Source organism: Ochotona curzoniae, unplaced genomic scaffold (assembly GCF_017591425.1).
Source record: "Ochotona curzoniae isolate NIBS_2020 unplaced genomic scaffold, NIBS_Ocur_1.0 contig_3520, whole genome shotgun sequence".
Taxonomy (NCBI): domain Eukaryota; kingdom Metazoa; phylum Chordata; class Mammalia; order Lagomorpha; family Ochotonidae; genus Ochotona; species Ochotona curzoniae.
Window position 1 is genome coordinate 18,354,468 of NW_024465894.1, and position 21,397 is coordinate 18,375,864.

Consider the following 21,397-nt stretch of genomic DNA (forward strand, 5'->3'; position numbering starts at 1 on the left):
GTTTCTTAGATGGTTAAAAATAAACTTCGCAACTCCCCATTTCTGTCCCAGCAACCCTGGCGACAACCATTCTGTTTTCTGTTTCTATGGATTTGACTAACCTAGGTGCTTCATCTATGTGGAATCACGTAATCATTGTATTCTTGTAACTAGTTTTTAATTTTGTTGAAGAACCTATCATGCTACTTTCTGTAACAGTGGGACCATTTTACATTGCCACAGATTTCCTTATTCTCACCAGTACTTAGCATTTTCTTTGGGCTTTTTTATAACCTTTCTGATGGATATGAAATGCTATTTCATTGTGGCTTTAATTTGCATATCCCTGATAATAATTGTCCATTGTACATAATTCTTATAGAAAAGTCTGTTAAAATTCTTTGCTTATTTTTTATTGAAGTATTGTTGTTATTGTTAAATTGTGCAATATGCTTTTTAAAGTTAAATCGTAGCAGCCTTGGCCAGTAAGCTCTCTTGAAAGCTATGTTCTTTTGCCACATCACGTTAGTCTTTAGGTACTTTCTTCTTCTCTGAAATAAAATAACCAAGGAATACATTCCTTGCCTCAGACCTGATAATCAGACATTTTTCGGTGGAGTCCTGGTTTCTGTTACATCATTAATTTACATCTGTGTCCTTAAACAAAACCTAGCATTTAATAGATGTTTGGTCAATAATTGTGGGGGAAGTTGGGGCCAAAAATCTCAGCTAGAGTCATAATCTACAGAGGGTATAGTGGGTTAACCCAAATCAAACCTGATTGGCTTTGACAGAATGCTTACAGGTGGTGCTTGGCTTGTTACGTTTATGAAGTTAGTGGTCTGTGTGTCTAGAAACTTGTGTATTTTGTTTGGTTTTCTTTTTAAAATATACATTTCTTTCACTCTATAGATACTCTTCTTATTGACTATCAGTTCACGTTTAGCCTGTCCCAGGAAGATGACCGCTATTACACAGCCATCAATTTTGTGGCTACTCCTGATGAGGTAAGCTTTTTTTCAAGCTTTTCTGTTTGTTTTCAGTGTGTACATATCTTTCTTGATCATTACGGCTGGAAGCCATACCTTGGCAGAGGTCTCCAGAGAAGAGTCCAAGATGATCTTCAGAGGTGCAGGAAAACATTGTTAGAGTGAATATCTTTTCCATCAGCCAGGGGAAAATAATATTAAAAATAAGACTGACCAGGATCTGACGCTGTTTACACACATATGTGGTTTACCTGCCAGCCCTTCGCAGCCCTGTGTGAAGGAGAGAAGTGAAGCTCCACCTTCAGATGGCAAATGACCAAACCCAGATTTAAAATGTTACAGAAACTGAGCAGAGGCTTAGAGCATTTGCCGAGAAACTGCTGACTAATATTACTGTGGGGAGGCAGAAGAGATGACACTACAGTTCCTAGAATGATTCTTGGCCTCGTTAGAAAGTAAAACAGCAAAGAGTTAATTGGATCCATCATGAAGTTGGCCAGAATCCACTTAAATTGTTAAAAGCACTGTCTAAAATTGTTCCAAACACTTTAATCTTCTAACTAGGTGGTGGCTTAACCCACTGTACCACAGTACCAGCCTCCAAAATCTCGATCTTCTAACCTGTTTTAAGACCTTTAAAGTGATGAATCTGCACATGGTTAAATCCTTTTGTTAAATATAAAATACAGCATCTGGTTAATTTGCAGAAATAATTAATTGATCTCATGGAAGAGATTTACTAGTCAAATTTCAGTGAAAATTTAAACTCAGTGTTGTTAATTACTTACCATAGTATTCTTTTATTTGGCTCAGTGGTTTTGTCAGAGCTATTTTTTTCAGCTGCTAAAACCAAGAAACGGATTCAGGAGCATGGAGCTTGCTTTGGGTCTCCCACACCAGTGCAGGGGCCCCAGTGCTTGGGCAACCCTGCACTGCTTTCTCAGGCCCACTAGCAGGGAGCTGGAAGGCAAGTGAGATTGGAACTCATGTGGGATGCCATTGCTGCAGGCAGCAGCTTTACTGGCTTTATAGTGCAGTCCTCCTTTATATGCATTTTTTAAAACCATTTCTGGTTTGGGAGAAATTTACACTGAATTCAGATAATCCATAAATTCAGAAGTGCATGAGTTTAAATTATAAATAAATATAAATATAAATAAATATAATCTGCCTCTCAATGTCACTCCACCTTTCAAATAAAACATTATTTAAAAGAAATGGTGTTTCTTTAATGGAGTTAGATATAGGAAAGAAAAGGAAATTTTGTTTAGTGAGTATATTGCATAAATTGTAAAAAATTTTTGGTTACAAAATGCCTCAAGACTTTTAGAACATTTTAAATTTAGCTATTCTTTTACCTTTTAAAATCTGGAAATAGCTCATTTCCATATTTTTCTTTCATCAGCAAAACAGGGATTTGGACATGTTCATCAATGCCTCTAAAAACTTCAACCTCAACATCACCTGGGCTGCCAGCTTCTCAGGTAAATATTCACCTAGGGAACACCTCCCAGGTGGAGGTGATGGGCAAGAAATTTTATGTAAGAACAGGGAAAGGAGTGCTCTGGTGAGAGACAGACAGGCTGGAAACCCACCTTTGTCATTGAACCTACTGTGAGACCTTGAGCAAGTGTGTAATACCCTCTCAGGAATTAGTCTTCTAGAAAGTGATATCATAGTATACATTAAATTAGGTTATATTTACCAAGGCTCTCCAGCATCTGGCTCAGATTGTTTTCACTGACTCTCCTCTGCCATCATCCTTCACATCTATGTTTCAGGAGAAAAAATCCAAATGATTGTAGTTTCAAGAGAGGAGAACATTTTAAATAAACAAATTTTATAGATAAAGAGAAAAATATCTTGGAAATAAGATAAAGCCCCCAAAGTACACAATTTTCTGTCTTGTTTTTCTTGCTGTGATCCTCTAAATACACACTGGGCAGAAAATCTGAATGAAGGTTAATGCAGGTAACCATTGCATAACTTGGTTACTGGGTGGTCAGACCTGGATTTCCATTCTGCCCCTAGCTTACCTGCATCACATGTGCTGCTGAGCCAAGATACGTGTGCTTTCTGAATCAATTTACTCATGTGTGAGTGAGGTAGGAAAGCAGCTCTTTCTGTAGAGTGTTGGGTGCATTAAGTGAGATAAAAAAGGAGGACTCAAAGCAATTCTTGAAGCTAAATTGTCACTAAATGTTAACCATGTATCATGATCATTTTTACTGCTACAGTAGTTTTGTTTTTGTCAGAGCACAAACCACTACTTTTGCATGCTGCTTTGTTTATCATAGCTTAAAGATTGTGCAGCATTTAAAATATATTCAGGAACTTGCAGTGAAGAGAATTGTGAATCTGAATTGTGAGAGTAGCTGTCTGGAAAAAGGCAGCATCTCTGACCCCAGGAGAGATGTGCAGTGACTGTCTCAATGAAGATTTGTCACTGAGCGCTCAGACGAGGGCCAAAGTCCATTTCATGATCTTTATTGAAACTGGAGTTCCCAGCTGCAGTAGAGTGAAACACTGTAGGACTGTCTGGGAGTAGGAAGGAGTTACTCCAGATTGGGCAGCTTGAAGAATCCCTTCCACCTTGCTACCAGTGGGTTTGAGGCCACTGTTGGTTAGGAAATGAGGAGTGAGTTGTTGTCCCTTGTGAGGGAGTCTAGAGCATTGTCAACCAGTATAAAGGGGAATGAAGAGGAATTCAAATGTTACAAGGTAATTGCCACTGTTGTTAATGAGATTCCTGTAGTATCTAGTTTCATGGCCATGTTGGATATTTTAGAGCAGAGTAAAGTTGTAGATGTTCCTGATAAAACAGTCTGGTCAAGGGCACAGGCTTGTCTTATCAACCAGCCCAACTTCAGGTTCCAACTCCATCTCTTGCTGGCCATGTGACCTGAGGTGGATTACTTAGTTTCTCTGCACCTCAAGTATCCTTGCCTGTAAATGAGGTCAGTTAGGGAGTTGCTGAGTTCTTAAAGGCTGCTCCTAGGACGTCATGGCTTGCTCAGTAAATGTTAATTATTTCGTTCTTTCCTTCCTAACAGCTGGAACCCAGGCTGGAGAAGAGATGCCTGTTGTTTCAAAAACCAACATTAAGGAGTACAAAGATAGCTTCTCAAATGAGAAGTTTGATTTTCGCAACCACCCAAATATCACTTTCTTTGTTTATGTCAGTAATTTCACCTGGCCCATCAAAATTCAGGTAGGAAATGCTTTATTAGTCTCATACCTGCACAGATGGTGGCATCTCTTTAGAGAAGTCTTTATTCACTAAATTGGAACTTGTAGCTAATGAAATGCGTAAAGCTGCTTTGCCTTTGTAATGTTGAGTAGCAAGGAAGAGCTGAGTATATGAATACTGTAAAGAAAGAACTACTTCTGAAGGAAATTGCTAAGTTTTTTTTTTGAAAGCACATTGGCATATAGCAAATTTGGTGACTAAAAGGTTTGGTTTCTGGCTCCTGTATAAATCATGGAGCATCTCTGCTTCAGGTTCTCTGTATGTGAACTGGAAGGCTGCTGCTTATGCGATTCATGCTCTCTACTGCAGCCTGCATTCTCATCAGCATTCCCCTGTCCTCCATTCCCAGGGAAACTCACAGCCCCATTTGAAGGTTTTATACTCCTGTCCTCTGGTAGGCATTGACTCAACACTTCTCATCTCCTCAATTTGTGTGGGGGCCAGGGATAGGTGACTGTGGTGGCCATGAAAGTGGTGACGGGACTGGGCTGTTGGTGTATGTTGACCTGCAGAAGCACAATTAACTTCCAAAGCAAGTCAGCCCTGACTGCTTAGAGTGGGATTGGAACTTAATTCTGGTGGTTTTGTCTTCATGTTTTGGACTAGGACTAAATGCCTATTGATCCTTTTCTTTCTGGAATGTGGAGGATGGAAACTGTTGCAGTTTTTCACACCCTACTGTCTCCTTTTCCAATCTAGATGGCCTGTGATTTTATCCTTCTAGTTTGCCCGCCTCAGCTCCTGCACATTCCCTTCTTCACTCAGCATATCTAGAAACTGCCCTGTGGGACCCAATTCTTCATGACGAATCACACCTGCCTTCATGGTCCATCCTTTTCCTGATTGTCTGGCCAGACATTTTAGAAAAGGCCCCTTCTTAAACTCTGGGATTGTCTGGGATTCAGATCTTGTCTACTTTTGTATGGGTTCCATAGTAATTCCATCTACTTCTAATACTTTGGCCAACCCAGTGAGGGTCTGAAAAATTATTTGGATTCTTGGGATAAAGCCAGCCTAGGCCTAATATGCTGTTTCCTAACTTTACAGATTGTTGGATTTGACTTGCTAACAGCTAGACTAGAATTTTGATATCTGTTTCATGAACAAAAATGTCTAACAGTTTTCCTCTTTGTCCTTGGTGTAGTTTTGATATCAAGATTTAATTAACCTTTACTGATCATAATTTGAGAAAGGTTTCTGCTTTTCATATTCTGAAAGACTAAGATTGGAATAAGAGTACTTAAAATCATCTGATTCTAATATTTTATTTCAGGACTCAACTTCATTAGTAGTTACAGGGTTTTGGATTATCTCTTTCTATTTGGGTCACTTTGAATCATTTTTTCTAGATATGTATATAATTAATGTACAAGAATGTACAAAGAATTTGTTATATTAACATATGAACTCTCAGAATTCAATAGTAAATAAGATAGAAGACCCTCACAAAAGAGGATATAAATATATATGGCAAGTAACTATATGGAGAAATGTTCAGCTCCAATAGCCATTAGATAAATACAAATTAAAACTGCAAGTTATCATTCCACAACATTCAAAATGACTGAAGCCAAAAACAGAACATCAAAGCCATGTGGGGCAAAACCAGACCTCTTATACATGGCTGGTAGTGGGGTGAGGTGGTTCAGCCACTTGGAAAATAGTTCAGAAATTTGTTATAAAATTAAATTTTCACTTGCTCTGTCACCCACTAGTTGCATTCCAGATTATTTATCCCAGATAAATGAAAACTCATGTTCACACAGAAACCTGCACACCAGTGTGTCTAGCATCTGTGAACCAGGTGCCAGAATTGAGCAGTTTTATTCACAGTAGGCCACACTGGGAACAACCCAAACTTTCCTCAGCAGATGAATGGTTAAATAAGCTGTGCTGCACATCCACTGTGGAAAAACATGGCAATAAAGAGAAATGGATTATTGATATACTGCTGTAATAAATCGCAAGGAAATTCTGCTGACTGAAAGAAGTCTTACAAATCTATACTCTGTGTACTAGTTGCTGTATGTTCATGTGTTGCTTAACAATAGGGATGCATTCTGAGAAACACGGGGGTAATTTGTCATTGTGTGAACATCACAGCGAGTCCTGACAATGAACCTACACAGTAGGCCAAGGCCTCTTGTGCCAGCCAAGAGACACAGAACACATCAGATGTCTGCAGCTACTGCCTGAATGCATGCTGTTTTACAGTAAAAATTTTTGTAAGTAGGAGTTACCTCTGAAATAGCAGTAAAGATACATAAATACATAATTCAGTAACATAGTCCTTTATTATCAAGCAGTGTATACTGTACCTGATTGTGTGTCTGTACCTTGACTCAGCTGGCAATGTAACTGACACCAGCATGAGCATGAATTGCACTACAGTAGACAGCTATGATGTCACTAGGTGTCAGGCATTTTTAGCTCCATTATAATTGCATGGGACCACCATCATCTGTGTGGTTTGCCTTTCACTGTAATGTCATGGGTCTTTATGTATATGAATACACATACACACATCCTGAAGCTTCAGATGTTTGTGACTTCCTTTTTTTTAAAGAAATTTATTTTATTTTTGATTATGTTTACACAGTTGAGAAGGATGTACATCCATGTAGACCACTGATCAGGGTGGCATGGGCCAAGGAATGGGGGAAATTGGATGAGACAGTTGCTTCCAATCTTTTTTTTTTCTTCCTGTTTCTGGGGGGAGAGACAGGAGAGGGCCATTTCCAGCAGGCTAACCACACCTGTACCTGAGGATGAGGGATGGCTACTCAGTGTCAAGCTAGGGTCATTGAAGTGGCACGTGTTCCGGGGGTACTGCTGAAATGATTGTGATAGTTCTGAGATGCTGTTGATTTTATTGCTCCAAGGTTGAGGAACTTCTTCCAAGGTCCATTGGCTGACATAGAGTCTCCACTCTTCTCTGATACTTGGTGTCAAAGCTTGGCTGGGAGAGTTGTCTAATTTGTTCTGCCCTCCATCCTATGCCATAGTATTAGACATCCTCTGTAGGCCTCCATGATCCCCAGGTGCATCTGGGCATGCTGTCAGTGCACAGGCTTCAGCAACCGAGGAGGTTCATTTTGACACTTGTATTCCACAGTCAGACCACAGATCCTGTGATTTTCCTTGTGGTTGAAGTTTTAAGGCCAGTGGTCCAGTTGCGGGAGTCCTCAAAGAAACCTCACCCAAGCTTTCTCCAGACCTGACTCCTATGTGTGCCAGCTCATTTCTGTCCCCAGCCCCATCTCATAGACAAAGGAACAGATGCCGTGGCCCAGCCAAACCCTGCCCACACACAATCTTCACACACACCATTGGAAACTTCAGCCTAGTCAGAGCAATCCCCAATAGCCCCCACCAGGCCTGCCCCCAGCCCCGATTCCTGCACATGCTCTTGTGTGCAACAGACTGATCCAGTATGTCTTAATGACATCCTGTTTGGTTTTCACACATACCAGTGGGTGCTGCAGCCTAGCTCTGTCCGACCAACCTCATTATCCAGCCCACACTTATGCCAGCTGATGCTACCACCTGTCCAACCAGGCCTGTCTCAAGCCCTGGTTCTCATGCTCACTGGTGGGAGCTGCAGCCCATCAAGGATGCCCACAGTTTCCCTACTAGGTCATCTCCCAGTTCTGGATCTTGGACTTTCCAGGCAGTACTGCAGTCCTGCCCAATAGGATTTGCCCCCAGTCCTAGCACTCACTTGCCAGCTAATGCTGTGGCAAAACCTGACCAGGCTGCACTTACTCTGGTTCATGTGTACATCAGTGGATATGGTCATTTAGCCCAGCCTGGTTCTCCCTCTAAACCAGCTTGAATGCAAGCCAATAGGTTTTATAGTCCTGACCAGTCTGGTCTGCTCCTATCCCAGCTTTCACATTCATCAGCAGGAGCCATGGCCCTGCAGGGGAACCCCCACAGTACAGCCCCCATCCTGGGCTCACCACCCCTCCTCTAGGTCTTACGTGTTCTGTTGGGTGCTGCAGCCCAGTTTGGCTTGGCCCACCTCACTTAGGCATTCACCAGAGGGTATTGCAACCTAACTTGGCCTGGCCTACCCCAAGTTCCAGCTCATGTTGGCATGTGCAGCAGTGTAGCACAGCCCAGTCAGTCCCCACTCCCAGCCCCAATGTATAGTGGCTAGTGGTGTGACCCAACCCACCCTGTCCCACACCCTGTCCTGGTTCTCACATATGCCAGTTGGTATTATGAACTGGCCTAACCTGGCCTATCCCCGAATCTGACCCACATATTTGCTATGACCTGGCCTGGTCTGGGTTGCTCCCAGCCTCAGTTCTTGTGCTCACCAGCAGATATAGTGCCTGACAAAAGGAGTTCCCTAATCTCTGCTGTGTGGCTACCTCCAGTTGTAGATCTCATGCACACCAGTGGGTGCTTACTGCAGCCTGACATGGCTCACTTTCTGTTGTGGCATTCACTGGCAGGTACAGCGTCCTTGCCTGACAGGCCCGCACCCATTCTGGCTCTAACCATTTTATGCTACAGCCCTGCCTGACTCAGTCCCAGACCTGGCTCTCACATTGCTCAGTGGGTACCAAGACTTAGCCCCCAGCATGTCCTCCACACTCTGGCTCTTGTGAACACCAGCAGGTGCTGGAGCCTAACCAAGTTTGGTACACCACAGATCCAGTCCACATTCATGTCAAGGGATGCTACAGCCATGTTTATCCCAGTTCATCACTCCCATTCTGGCTCTTATACTCACCAGCAGGAACCACAGTCCAGCTTGGATATCCCCTTAGCTCCCCTACCAGGCCACTCACAAACACAGATTGTGTGCTTTTTGGTGATTGCTCTCACCCAGTCCATAATACCCCTTCTCCCATCTTGGCCTTTGCCATTGGATACTGTAGTCTGGCCTGGCACCGCCAGCCTCCAATCCCAACTTTTGCTAGTGGGTATTGCAGCCTAGCCCTGCCCAATCTACCCCCCATTCCTGGCTATCATGCAGACTGATAGGTGTGATAGCCTTGCCTAGCATGGCCTGCACCTAATCCTGGCTCCTGTATTTGCCAGTGTGCTATGGTTTGGCCCAACCCTGCCCATTCCGCCCTCCCCCTACACCTCCTCTCCTCCCCCAAGCTAACCCTCACACCTACCAACAAGGGAAACAACCTTGTCCAGCCTGATTCACATGTACCCTGACTCACGTGACAGGAGTGATGGGCCACCAGGGGGGTTCCCCAATTTCCCCACGAGGCCCACTGCCAGAACCAGATCTCACCCATGCCAGCTGGTGTTAGACCTTTACTCGACATAGTCTGCACTCAAGTCTCAGCCTTTTTGTGTACTGGTGAATGTTGCAGCCTCGCTCATTCCACACCCAATTTCTGGGTGCACCTGTGGGTACTGCAACCTGGACCAACCTGGCCTGTTCCTAACCTCAGTTCCATGAGTGTTGGTGAGTTCCAAGGTGATGATTAGCTTGGCCTGACACCACCACCCCCAGCTCTTGAGAAAACCAGTGGGTAATACAGTCCTACAGGGGTGAGTCCACACATCTCCCAGAGTTTGCCCTCAGACCTGGTTCTCTTGTGTTCTGGTTAGTGTCGTGGCCCATCCTAACATAACCCAGCCCCTGTTCTGATACTCAGTGTTGGGTACTGTGGTCCCGTCCTGCCAGGCTGGCCCTCAGTCCTAGCTTTCATGTGCAGTAGTGGGTAATGACAACTAGTCCAGGTTAGGTCTCCCACATGGGTGGGTGCATTGCTCTGTCTCAGAAAGGTCTTCCAGTTTTCCTCCTCCAGACCATCCGATCTCATCCTTCTTGTTGATCTGCAAGTGCAATAGCCTGGTTGGTGGAAGTCCCCCAGAAGTCATAAGTCATTCCTCACCCATACCATTCTTCCTCTGCAGTCCTCCCTCCAACACTTCCCAACACTCACTTCCGAGAGCAATCCATAGCCCCCTTGCCCACGAGCACGCAGGTCCCTGAGCCTGGTCTTCCAGTGGTGTGGCGTGCTGGTGTGGGGCTCTGCTTGCCTGCCCAAGTCCCATGCACACTCATGCACAGGTTCCCAGATTCTCTGCTGGTGCGTCGGTTTTTTCCCCCCTCACGTATCCTTTTTAAAAAAATAGGTAACTATGCTGGCACACTGTAATTAACACAAATTTGGCATTAATCGTATCCAGAATTCCCAGAAGCTACTGGCAGCTTTTCTCCCACCAGTGTAACACTTGCCTAGGTACAAGGTATCCTAGGCCATTGGCTCCAACTGGGCAGTCTCTAAGTTCTCATTCTGTTCTGTCAACCATGTTTTAAAAGGACTTACCTGGTTAGGGCAGGCCCACCTGTACCAGTGAAGAATACACAGGGTGTGCATAGTACAAGGTGGGAATCTCCAGAGAATTCTCCCTGCTCTCAATAGGCTGCGGGCAGTGATGGCACTTGTCTTTCTGATGCCAGGGCAGTTGAGCACTAGGCTGCACTAAGCACAATTTCAACTTGGTAGCAGCCTCTACACAGTGAGTTATAGTTGTTATTTGTTAGATATTTTGTATGTAAAATACTTGATTTAGGTTCTAGTAAGCAAAAACTACTGGCTTATTTATTTTATTTTTTCTATTTTTTATTTATTTTTATCCTGGTGTACCCCATCATAATCTACATCTAACTGAATATATAAAATTTTTTTGTTTATAGCTGAAAAGTTCACTAGTAAGTTGACTAATATTTCTGAAGTTCTCAGTGAAAAACTTGACTTTCACTGCTGCTGTTTTTTCCTCTGGAAGGAGGGCCTTGTGCATATAAGTAGGCTTTTGTGCTGGAGATAGCCTGGGTCTGGCCAGGGCCGAGCTCTAGTTTTTTTCCTCCCAGTGCCCTGTTGCTCCACCCCCTGAAAGTCGCTGCAATGCCTTTAGAGCTTGCTTTCTAGAGGGAGCTCTTCCACATGCTTCTTTTTTTAAAAGTAGTAATTTTAACTTTAAGAATCAAAACTGTGTTGATTTTCTGGGGGTGTTTTTGGTACTCTTTGCCTGGTCTGGATCACTTGAATAAGATCCGCTCATGAAAGCTGCAGACAGGAGCACTTGTGAAAATAAATGATGGCGTGCTCACCATTTAGTTTGCCAAGCTTTCGTTGAAAAAGCAGGTAAGTTTTATTAAAAATGCGTCTTTCTGCTCTTTGGTACAAATCACTGCAGTATTGACAAACGGTGCCACTAGGCCTGTAGCATCGAAGTGTGCTCACAGTCGACGCTGGCTCTCTGCATTGGGGCAGTGTCAGGCTGAGTGCTGTGTGGACTGAGCTGGCATCTTGCTGGGCAGATACATCATGTTCCCGGCAAACAGAGCCTCGCAGGTCTTTATCGCTGTTTTTCTGGAGCCTTGGCTTCCTAGCTGTAATGTGGCTCTTACCCACATAGGTGCTCACAACTGTACAAGCTGAGTAAGCATTTAAGGGAGTAGGGAAAGATCTAACTGGTGCACTAAAGGCCGCTCAGTTAAATTTCACTGTAGCTTTCAATGCAGACAAGGACCTTTTGCCTTTGATTCTCATTAGTAAAGTGAGGAAATCTGATTGTCTACTCAGTAACTCGTGTTCACATGGTGTTGTGAAATGGGGCTGCTAAGCTCCAGCTCCTGCTCTTTAAACCTATCTCCAAATACTTTTTTTATAACTGGGGACAGATCAAAACTATAATTGCAAGCTGAAGGAATTGGAAGCTTACTGTAAAAATCTTTGTAGATGTAGTTAAGCAAAAACATCCACATTGAAAAGATGTGTATGTGTGTGGGTAGTTAGTATGTTGGGGCATTTACTCCTGTTTTCTGGCTAGTTGTTCTGTTAAGTGGGTACCTACCTACAATCCCTTGCTTTCTGAAAGCTTCTCCCTTCCCCTCTGGGGACCCCCTGGCTTCAGCCATGCCTGAAGTTTGAAGGGGTATGTATTCAGGATTAAGACTGGGCTAGCAGAGGTGGGAAGGTTGAGCCAGGACCCAGGGGTAACGATTTGTTACTAAAGTTGTGATTCTACTGTAGAACCAATAGTGAAGCCCTCTCCATCCTGCTGTTTGATCCGTTTTATGTAAGAGGCCAGTGTTCACTGGTGAAGGCAACACAGAATTTATATTGAGAACTGGGTGTTCATTTAGATTTTAAAGTTATGTTTATGAGTCCTACCAAGATTGCTGAACTGAGCAAGGAATGTGTGAAGTTTTTGTTCATTGGGATGTACTTTTCTCTTAATGACAGCTTTATTGAAATATAATTCACATGCCATACAATTCACCCATTTAAAGTGCACAAATGAGCAGTTTTTAATATATTCAGGATTCTGCAGCCATTACCACAACCAATTTTAGAACATTTTCATCAGCTCTGGAAGAAGCCTGTTAGCAGTCACTGCCCATGCCTGCCCGCCTGCTCCTGGCAGCCACCAGTCAGTCTGACCCCGCCACGCCTCCCCTCCCCCCCCCCCCGTGTCTGGGGACTTGCCTGTTATGGACATTTGGCATTGATCTTTTACTTAGAATGCTTTCACGGTCCACCCATGTCTAGCATGTTTCAGCGCTCCATTAGCCATTAAAGCTGTATTCATCTGTTGATTGCACTTGACTCTTACGTTTTGATTGTTAATGAGTGATGTCACTCAAGTTTATGTGAGGGTACCTTGAAAAGTTCATGGAAAATGGAATTGAAAGGTGATTTTTTTCCACAAACTTTCTGAACTCCTCTGATCTTTATTGCATCATCATCATCATAATGTTGTATAAAAATGGTGAAGCTGTTTAGACCACTAGAGTTTTTGGGATTTGTAGTGCCATGAAATACATCTAGAACAAGACTATACTTAAAGTGCAAGCCTTTCTTTGTCGCACACAACATGTAAGTTTCTTGTAACTACCTTGTGGTCTTCATTATCAAGAGAAGTCTATGATCCTTTCTTGTTCAAAGTCTCCTTTCCTGCCTTTCACCAGTGGCTTTTTTTTTTAATTTTACATGTTCTGTAGTTAAGATATACTGTGTGTTGAAGTGAGTAAGAGTGAAAGATTGGAAGTCTTGAATTTGCTTCTTATTTTTTTTAAAGATTTATTTATCCAAAAGTCAGAGTCGGTGGGGGAGGTGGTGAAATATCTTTTATCCTCTAATTCATTCTCCATATGACTGCAGTGGCCAAGACAAGACTAGGCTAAAACAAGAGCCTAGACCTTCATCCAGGTCTCCTACGTGATTGGTAGGGGCCCCATACTTGGGCCATCTTCAGCTGCTTTTCCAGGCACATTTGCAGGGAGCTGGATCAGGAGAGGAGCAGCTGGGACTTGAATGCTCATAAAGGATGTCAGCATTACAGGTGATGGCTTAATTTGCTGTGCTACAGTGCTGGCTCCTGGGGTTTGCTCTCAAATAATACAGTCATGGGGAAAGTGCATGAAATACAGGTGAAACAACATTTGCCATGAGCTAATAGAGTAAAGCTGAGTGATGAGCCATTTGGAGCACAGTATGCATTCCTTACTATTGCCTTCTTTTTAATAGTTTCCCACAGTAGACATTTCGTGTAGTAGTTAAGCTGCTTCTTGGGACACTTCCATTTTGTACTGGAGCATTTGGGTTCAATTCTGCTTGGGATTCCCGCCTCCTGCTGATGTGCTTCCCTAGGAGGTAGAGACCAGAAACAAAATCCTGGCTCTGGGCTGGCCCTGGCCATTGCAGGCATCTGGGAAGTAAACCAGGTGATGGGCACTGTCTCTGTGTGTGGCTGCTTCTCTAGTGACAATACGTGAGCCAACATTGACACTAAAAGCAGTGCTGTAACATACGGGAAGGAGGGCACAGCTGGTGGTCTAAACCAGCTTTTCTGGGAATAGGAAGTCAGGAAGGGATACCTAAAATTGGTAGCCAATCAAGAAATAAGCAAGAGTGGCAAGCTTTGTGGTACAGCAAGGTAAACCATTGCTAGGTATGCCCACATCCCAAATTGATTTGCCAGTTTGTGTCCTGGTTGCTCTGCCTCTGGGAAGCAGCAGAGGAAGCCTAAGTCCTTGGGTCCCTGCCTGACATTAGGAGACCCTGCTGTGCAGTTCCTGAATCCTGGTTTTGGTCTGGCCCAATACTTCGTAAACTTAAATGTAAGAAACGTGATTTCAGAGATATTAGAATATGAAAAATGTGCACTCAGAATTTATTAAATATGATAAGTATATCCTTATTGTTGTCTGTAGCATACATAGTACTTACCCAAAGTTCTGGTGTCTCTTGGTTTTTTTCTTTTTCGTTCGGGAACACAGCCCCCTTTGGAGAGGCATGGTTTACAAAGGACACAGTTACTGGGTAAAGTGACAAGGAGGATGACAAACACAGAGATGCCAATGAACCTGTTTCCCTAATCCCACCTTATGCCCATCCCTACTACTCCCTCTATATCCAGACACATCTGGCATGAGAGTCCTATAGTTTGGTTTTTTGATCTTAATTTCTTCTTGACCCTCCATAAAAAAGTAAATACTACTTAGACTATAAAATACTATGAGACATGAAATTTGGAGGTTTTTTTTTTTTAAGGTTTATTTATTTTTATTGGAAAGGCAGATCAGATTTTTGGAGAGGAGAAACAGAAAGATCCTTTTTCCTGGGCCCGGGGTGGTAGCCTAGTGACTGAAGTCCTCACCTTGTATCCCGGGATCCCATGTGGACACTGGTTCGTGTCCTGGCTGTTCCACTTCCCTTCTAGCTCCCTGCTTATGGCCTGAGAATGCAGTCAAGGATGGCCCAAGGTTTTTGGACCCTGCAGCTATGTGGGAGACCTGGAAGAAGCTCCTGGCTTCTGGGTTTGGATCGACTCAGCTTGGACTGTTGCAGCTGCTTGGGGAGTGAACCAGTGGATGGAAGATCTTTGTCTCTTCCTCACTCTGTAAATCTGACTTTCCCATAAAAATAAATAAATCTTAAAAAAAAAATCCTTTGTCTACTGTTTCATTCCCCAACTGGCCATAATGACCAGAACTGAACTGATCAGAAGCCAGGAGCCTGTTCCAGGTTTCCCATGTGGGTACAGGATCCCAAGGTTTTGGGCCATCTTCTATAGCTTTCCCAGGCTACAAGCAAGGAGCTGGATGGGAAGTGGAGCAGCCAGGACATGAACTGGCGCCCCTATGGGATCCTGGCGCGAGCAAGGTGAAGGTTTAGCCACTGGGCCATCATGCCAGGCCCCCAAATTTGGAGTTTTATGCCCCCCCCTTTTTAAAGCCTATTTATACTTAGAAATACAAAGTGACACAGATTTCATATATTGAAGAAATACATATGGGATTATTTTTATTTTCTTGGTATAAAAACCTAGTTATAGAATAAAGTGACAGCTAATACCATGGCTCACTGATGATATTCAGTGAGCTGAAACTCAGAGACAGGGTTTTTTTTTTTTTTTTTTCCTAAAGAACAGGATCTTGAAGCAAGTACGCATTGAATGCATTAGTGTTAAAGGAGTGAAGGACACACCATGAGGCCTCCTACCTCAAGACCAACCAAGGAATGCATATTTGAAGCCAACAAGGAGAGCCTGGCATCTGGAGGAGGCACAGGCATGACCACTGGGATTTGCCCGTAGGAGCTGAGGGGCTTTAGGGGTCAGACTGCAGGCTAGCAGATCTGTCGGAAAGCCCAAGGGAAGCTCAAGGAGGCTGTGCCGAAGCCTCAGGATACTACCTTGGGGTTGGCCACTCAGTAAGCAAGGAAAGTAGCTAAAAGCAGGCTTCCTTAAATGGAAAAAAAAAATGTCTTTGAGATACTGGTCTGTCCTCCAGCTTAACTGTCGAAGTGAGAAGGCTGAGCCCGCGGCACTTTGCATAACCTGCATAACCACCTCCCTGTTTTTTCTGTCACAGATCGCCTTCTCCCAGCACAGCAATTTTATGGACCTGGTACAGTTCTTCGTGACTTTCTTCAGGTAACTTTGTTTAATATGAATTATGTTTTTTCAACTCAGGTATTTGATCCCATCCAACATCAGCTCGTAAGCAACAGATCTGACTTTACTAACTTTTCTGTGTGTTGCATGTCACACTGTGTATAAATTCATTCTGATTTGAGAAAAATGTTTGGTTTGTGTGTTCTCTGGCTTTTGAGGGGTTGAGAGTGATAACTTGTAGTATATACTAAATTGTAGGTAATTAGGATTGTCAAATGAGGAGAATTTTGGACTAAAATAGCATTTAATTAATAATAGTTACTGATCTGAGCCACAAATATGCTTCCTCTTGTTCAAGAGCTTATTCTGAGGGCTGGCACCGTGGCAGAGCAGTTTGAACTGCTGTCATATGGGTACTGTATCAAGTCCCAGCTGCTCCACTTCAAATCCAGCTCCCTGCTGGTGCACTTGGGAAGGCAGCTGAGGATGGCCCAATTCCTTGGCACCTGTACCCACATAGGAGACCCAGGTGAGGCTCCTGGCTCCGTCCTGACCTCTCCCCAGCTAATGTGGCTGTTTGAGGAGGGAACCAGCAAATGAAAGCTTTCTCTCTCTTTCACCTCTCCCTTCTCTCTTATCCTGCCTTTCAGATAAAAATAATTAAATAATCATTTTTGAGAAAGAGAGACAAGTAAGGGTTTATATTTGGCATGGTGGTTAAGATGATGCTAGGGACACCCACATTCCATACTGGGGTGTTTGAGTTGGAGCCCCAGCCCCAGCTTTGCTCCCATTTCCAGCTTCATGCTAGGTTGCACCTAGGAAACAGTAGGTACTGACTCAAGTGCTTGGGCTCCTGCCACCCATATAGGAGACCCAGTTGGGGCTCCTGGCTCTTGACTTCATCCTGGCACATCCCTGATTGTTGTAGGCATTTAGAGATTGAACAAGCCAATGAAAAATCTCATCTCTCCCACTTTGCACTTAAATAAATAAATAAATATTTTAAAAATTAACAAAAAGACAAGTGCTTTGCGAGAAAATACCAATAGTCTGCCTCACACCTTCCCACTTTAACTTCCTGCCATTTTAAACTGCATTTGCTGGTTTTTACTTCTCTATTTTCATGAATCCTTGACTTTAGAGTTCAGTTGTCTTTTTGTGTCCCACCATAGAAATGAGGATTCACTGCATTACCCTGATTCCTCAACAGCTGCCCCCGCCCCACATTGCATACAGAGTCCCCTTCCTCCTGCTCACAGGCTCAGTTAAACTAAGGGTCCTCCTCCAATCACAGCTGACTGCAACTGTGATTACCCATTATTTGGATAAAAGAAACACTCCTGGCTTATCCTAACTAGGGCCTTTGAGTTTTCTGTGTACCCACCCATGATTTATTCCTGTCCTGTGACAGAACTGACACACCTTTCTCCAGATGGCTTTAGTCTCTCTCAGAGATTTCCACCCCAAGAATCTCCTGCCTCAGGTGTCCTTGTCTTTGACGCCTGCCACACAGCTTTCATCATGGAATGTCATTTTAGTTCTTCTTATTGAAGTCTCTGTGTCCCAGCTCCTTGTCTCTGCCTTCCGGTGTCTTCTGGCTTTCACTCAAGCACACTGTCTGGGAAACACCTTTTATAAACTTCCCTGACTGAAATCTCTGTCAGAAATTGTGTCCTCACACAGTGATGAAAAGCTTGAAAAAGATTCTAGGCTGGAAATAATTTTCCCTTACAAATCAGAAGGCATTGTGCTGTTAATACGGAGGAGGTTAATGCTGTTAGAATTATAAGGGAAAGCAGGGGAAGATGGTCCACGTGATTGGGTCCTACACCCATGTGGGAGACCCAGAGAAAGTTCCTGGCTCCTGGCCCAGTCCTGGTTATTGCAGCCATTTGGGGAAGATCACCAATAGATGGAAGATTTTTCTGTCTCTCTTCTTTCAAATAAATAATAAATCTGAAGAAAGGAAGGGAGGAAGGGAATTCACTCATCCAGCATCTTATAATGCTTTTTCCAGCCAGCTTAATGGGCTCTCCTGGTGTCAGCACCTGGGTGCCTTGAGGTGCCACTCAGGAAGTTGACTGAAATGCCTGCTAAGGTAGAGCCTGCAAGCGGTGCCCAGCGCAAGCTGGGAGCCGTTTGCATGCCCCTCTCTGCGGAAATGCTCTGTAGTGGCCCCTTTCACAAGTTCACATGTATAAATGGTGGGTTTTACTTTATCTGTAGCACTTACCTAAGAGGTTTGCTCAACTTGTTCTGCCTTTTAACCTTTCTCTGTTCTCACAGAAGCTTTCAACCAATTAGTGTGTATTTTACATGCAGATGAGAGTGTTTGCAGTACTAAATATTTTCAAGAAAATTGTTGGTTTAAATTTGCATCTTTATGTGTTTTGTTTTTTTAAAATATGTAAAAACTTCAGAAAAATACTGTTAAATATGTATTAGTCATACACATAAGCTTCTGTTTCCTTTGTTTTACCTGTTCTTATGAAAATCTGATTGTTACTTTAATAATTAACTTTTCTCATTCTTTTAGAGTTGACCAGTAAATGTTTGTTAATTTGAGTAATGATTATGCTTGTTAGTTGTTAACATTTTCTTAGGATGAATTTTCTTACTTGGAATAAGCCCCGTTGGCCCTTCTAACGGAGGCTCAGAAGGGAGACCATGGCTTCTCTGGATGCCTGGTCAGAACCATGTGGCCCCAAGGGGGCGCAGGACACTCAGGTTACCCAAGACTCCTCACAGCTAGCTTCCTGGGAACCAGGACGTTGTTGTGAGGAAACATCAGGAAGGAATGGGCAACTGGTTGGGAAACTGGACGTTGCTTTGCTGCCTGGCCTGAGGTGTGGATGATGGTGGGGCCAGCTCTGGGACTTGGGATGCTAACTCAGTACTCTGCTTCCACACAGTTGTTTCCTCTCTCTGCTCCTGGTGGCTGCTGTGGTTTGGAAAATCAAACAGAGTTGCTGGGCCTCCAGACGTAGAGAGGTAAGCCACCTGGGAATAACAAGAGGATCCCTGTCAGAGCTTTTTTCGTCTTTTTCTTATACACAACAAGTCTGTTTTAGCTACTTACTGATGGTGGATTAACAGGCACTGCCACGATAAGAAGGCTTCTCTTCCTGCAGTCTCAGGTTCTACCGGATGTGGCCAGAAGACTAAGATGTGTGCTCTCTAGACTAGAATGAATTCTGCCCCACATTGTCTTACCTTTCTCAAAGGACACGGCAGTGATGACTTCTTGAGGACAATTTTGCCATCTTCTTCCCGATCTTGGAGTCCTGACTCAGGGGGAGTGGGCACCATTTCACTTGGCATGACCTTCACAAGAGCTTTCATAAGAATGAGAGTGAAGTCAGCCATTTAAGCAGCTCCAATGTTTTCATTACTCAACAATACAGGCTATTGTGTAAGTTTTGAGGTTATTTTATTTTTTAATGAGTCTTGACTTGTTTCCAGAGCTCCCATCACAAAAGTAGTGACTCAAGCAGATATTTACAATTGAAAAATTCAAATTAAAAAAACCTTGGTTTTAAAATTACAACAAGAATAGTATTGCAGCTTTCACTCTTGCTGCACAGTTGCTAATGGAAGTGCTCAGGCATTTAAGATAATAAGTATCATTGGTGTGCTCTTTGGTAATTGTTTTTATAATTTAAGGAATGACATATTTAAACATTTTAAAAAGTTTTGTTACTTAATACATTTGTTACTTAATACATTACTTAATACATTTAATACTTGCCAATTAATTATATGATATTGGAAGAAATACAGTTATTAAAATGGAATAAGAAGGAAGTAGAAAGCCATAAGCCAGTAAGAATAAACTTGTTGCTCTCCATAAGAAAAGGGCACGAGTCTCAGGGAGTTAGCTACTGAGATGAGCTGCTGGGACCAATGATAACCTTCACCTCCTTGGGTGCTATTTCCAAACCTATAAACTTTTTTCAGAGCAAAGGAAAAGGTGAAAAGCTTAAAAGATGCTTAATAGACTTTATGCATACTAATCTTAATATTGGGGCCTGTGCAGATTAAGCTACCACCTGTGATATTGGCATCTCAAATGGACACCAGTTCATGTCCCACCTTCTCCACTTCCAGTCCATCTTCCTACTAATGGCCTGAGAAAGCAGCAGAAGACAGCCCAAATCCTTAGCCTCTGCCACCCATGTGGGAGACCCAGATAGAATTCTTGGCTCTAGTCTGCGGCCTAGCCCAGCCTAGGCCATTGTGCTTATCTGTGGAGTATACCAACAGATGGAAGATCTCTCTCTAGCTCTGCCTTTCAAATAAATAAGCAAATCTTCTTTTTTAAAAAGAAGATATATTTATTTTATTGAAAAGGCAGATTTACCGAGAAGGAAATAGAAATTTGGGTCCCAATGACCCCAAAGGCCAGAACTGAGCTGATCTGAAGCCAGGAGTGTCTTCTGGGCCTTCCACATGGGTGCAGGGTCCAAGAGCTCGGGCCATCCTCTACTGCTTTCCCAGGCCATATGCAGGGAGCTAGATCAGAAGTGGAGCAACCAGGACATGAACCAGCACCCATATGGGATGCTGGTGCAGGTAGGGGGAGGAGTTTGCCAATAGAGTCATCATGCTAGCCCCAAATAAACTAAACTTTAAGAAGAATAAATGAAAGAGCCCAGATACCATGACCTGACAAACATAGCATCAGAAAATAATCTTGTATGAGCAGCCCTTGGGTTGCCAATGTGATAAAAAGATCATTTAATATCAGCCGGTTAGAGTACACATTATCATTGCATTAAAAATGGCCCCTAACTTCTTAGTGTACAGGACAAATAACCATTTAGTCATGTATTGAAATTCAGCACCTTCTTCTACTTAAAAACAAAGCTTTTAGTGAGCTCGAAAGTGTCTTTTTTAGCACTATGAAGGAAAGTCTGGATAACTAGCGTCACTCATGATGAGAGAACACCAGCAATGGTAGCAATAAAATCCCGAATTGCTATGGCAACTGACACTGGAGTGTTTCTCAGTCCTAGGCACCTGTCTCAGTGGTTTTACGTGGACTAATTAATTTAATCCTAATATCAACCCTGCTAAGCTAGGGAACTGAGGCCCACAGAGGCCAAGGATGGCCTCACCCTCGTGAGCTTATCAAGAAGCAGAACTGTGCCTGAAACCAGGGACTTCACTCTTCACAGCCATGTTACCAATCAGCATAGAGCATCCAAGTGCTTAATTTGGTTTTGGACTCTGCACAGGAAGGAGAAGTGAGTTTTGTTATTATTGGAAAGAAGAAAAATTGCTATCT

General features: G+C 43.2%; 1 protein-coding gene across 2 annotated transcripts in view; it reads left to right on the forward strand.

Moving 5' to 3' along the window:
* Window positions 1–21,397, forward strand: part of ATRN (attractin) — a 114,153-nt gene that overhangs the window by 83,673 nt on the left and 9,083 nt on the right. For both annotated transcript variants that reach the window (XM_040981760.1, XM_040981759.1), the window contains 5 exons: window positions 892–986; window positions 2,374–2,452; window positions 4,022–4,179; window positions 16,085–16,146; window positions 19,023–19,101. In XM_040981760.1, the coding sequence (XP_040837694.1) occupies window positions 892–986; window positions 2,374–2,452; window positions 4,022–4,179; window positions 16,085–16,146; window positions 19,023–19,101 (473 nt within the window). The remainder of the gene's footprint in view (window positions 1–891; window positions 987–2,373; window positions 2,453–4,021; window positions 4,180–16,084; window positions 16,147–19,022; window positions 19,102–21,397) is intronic.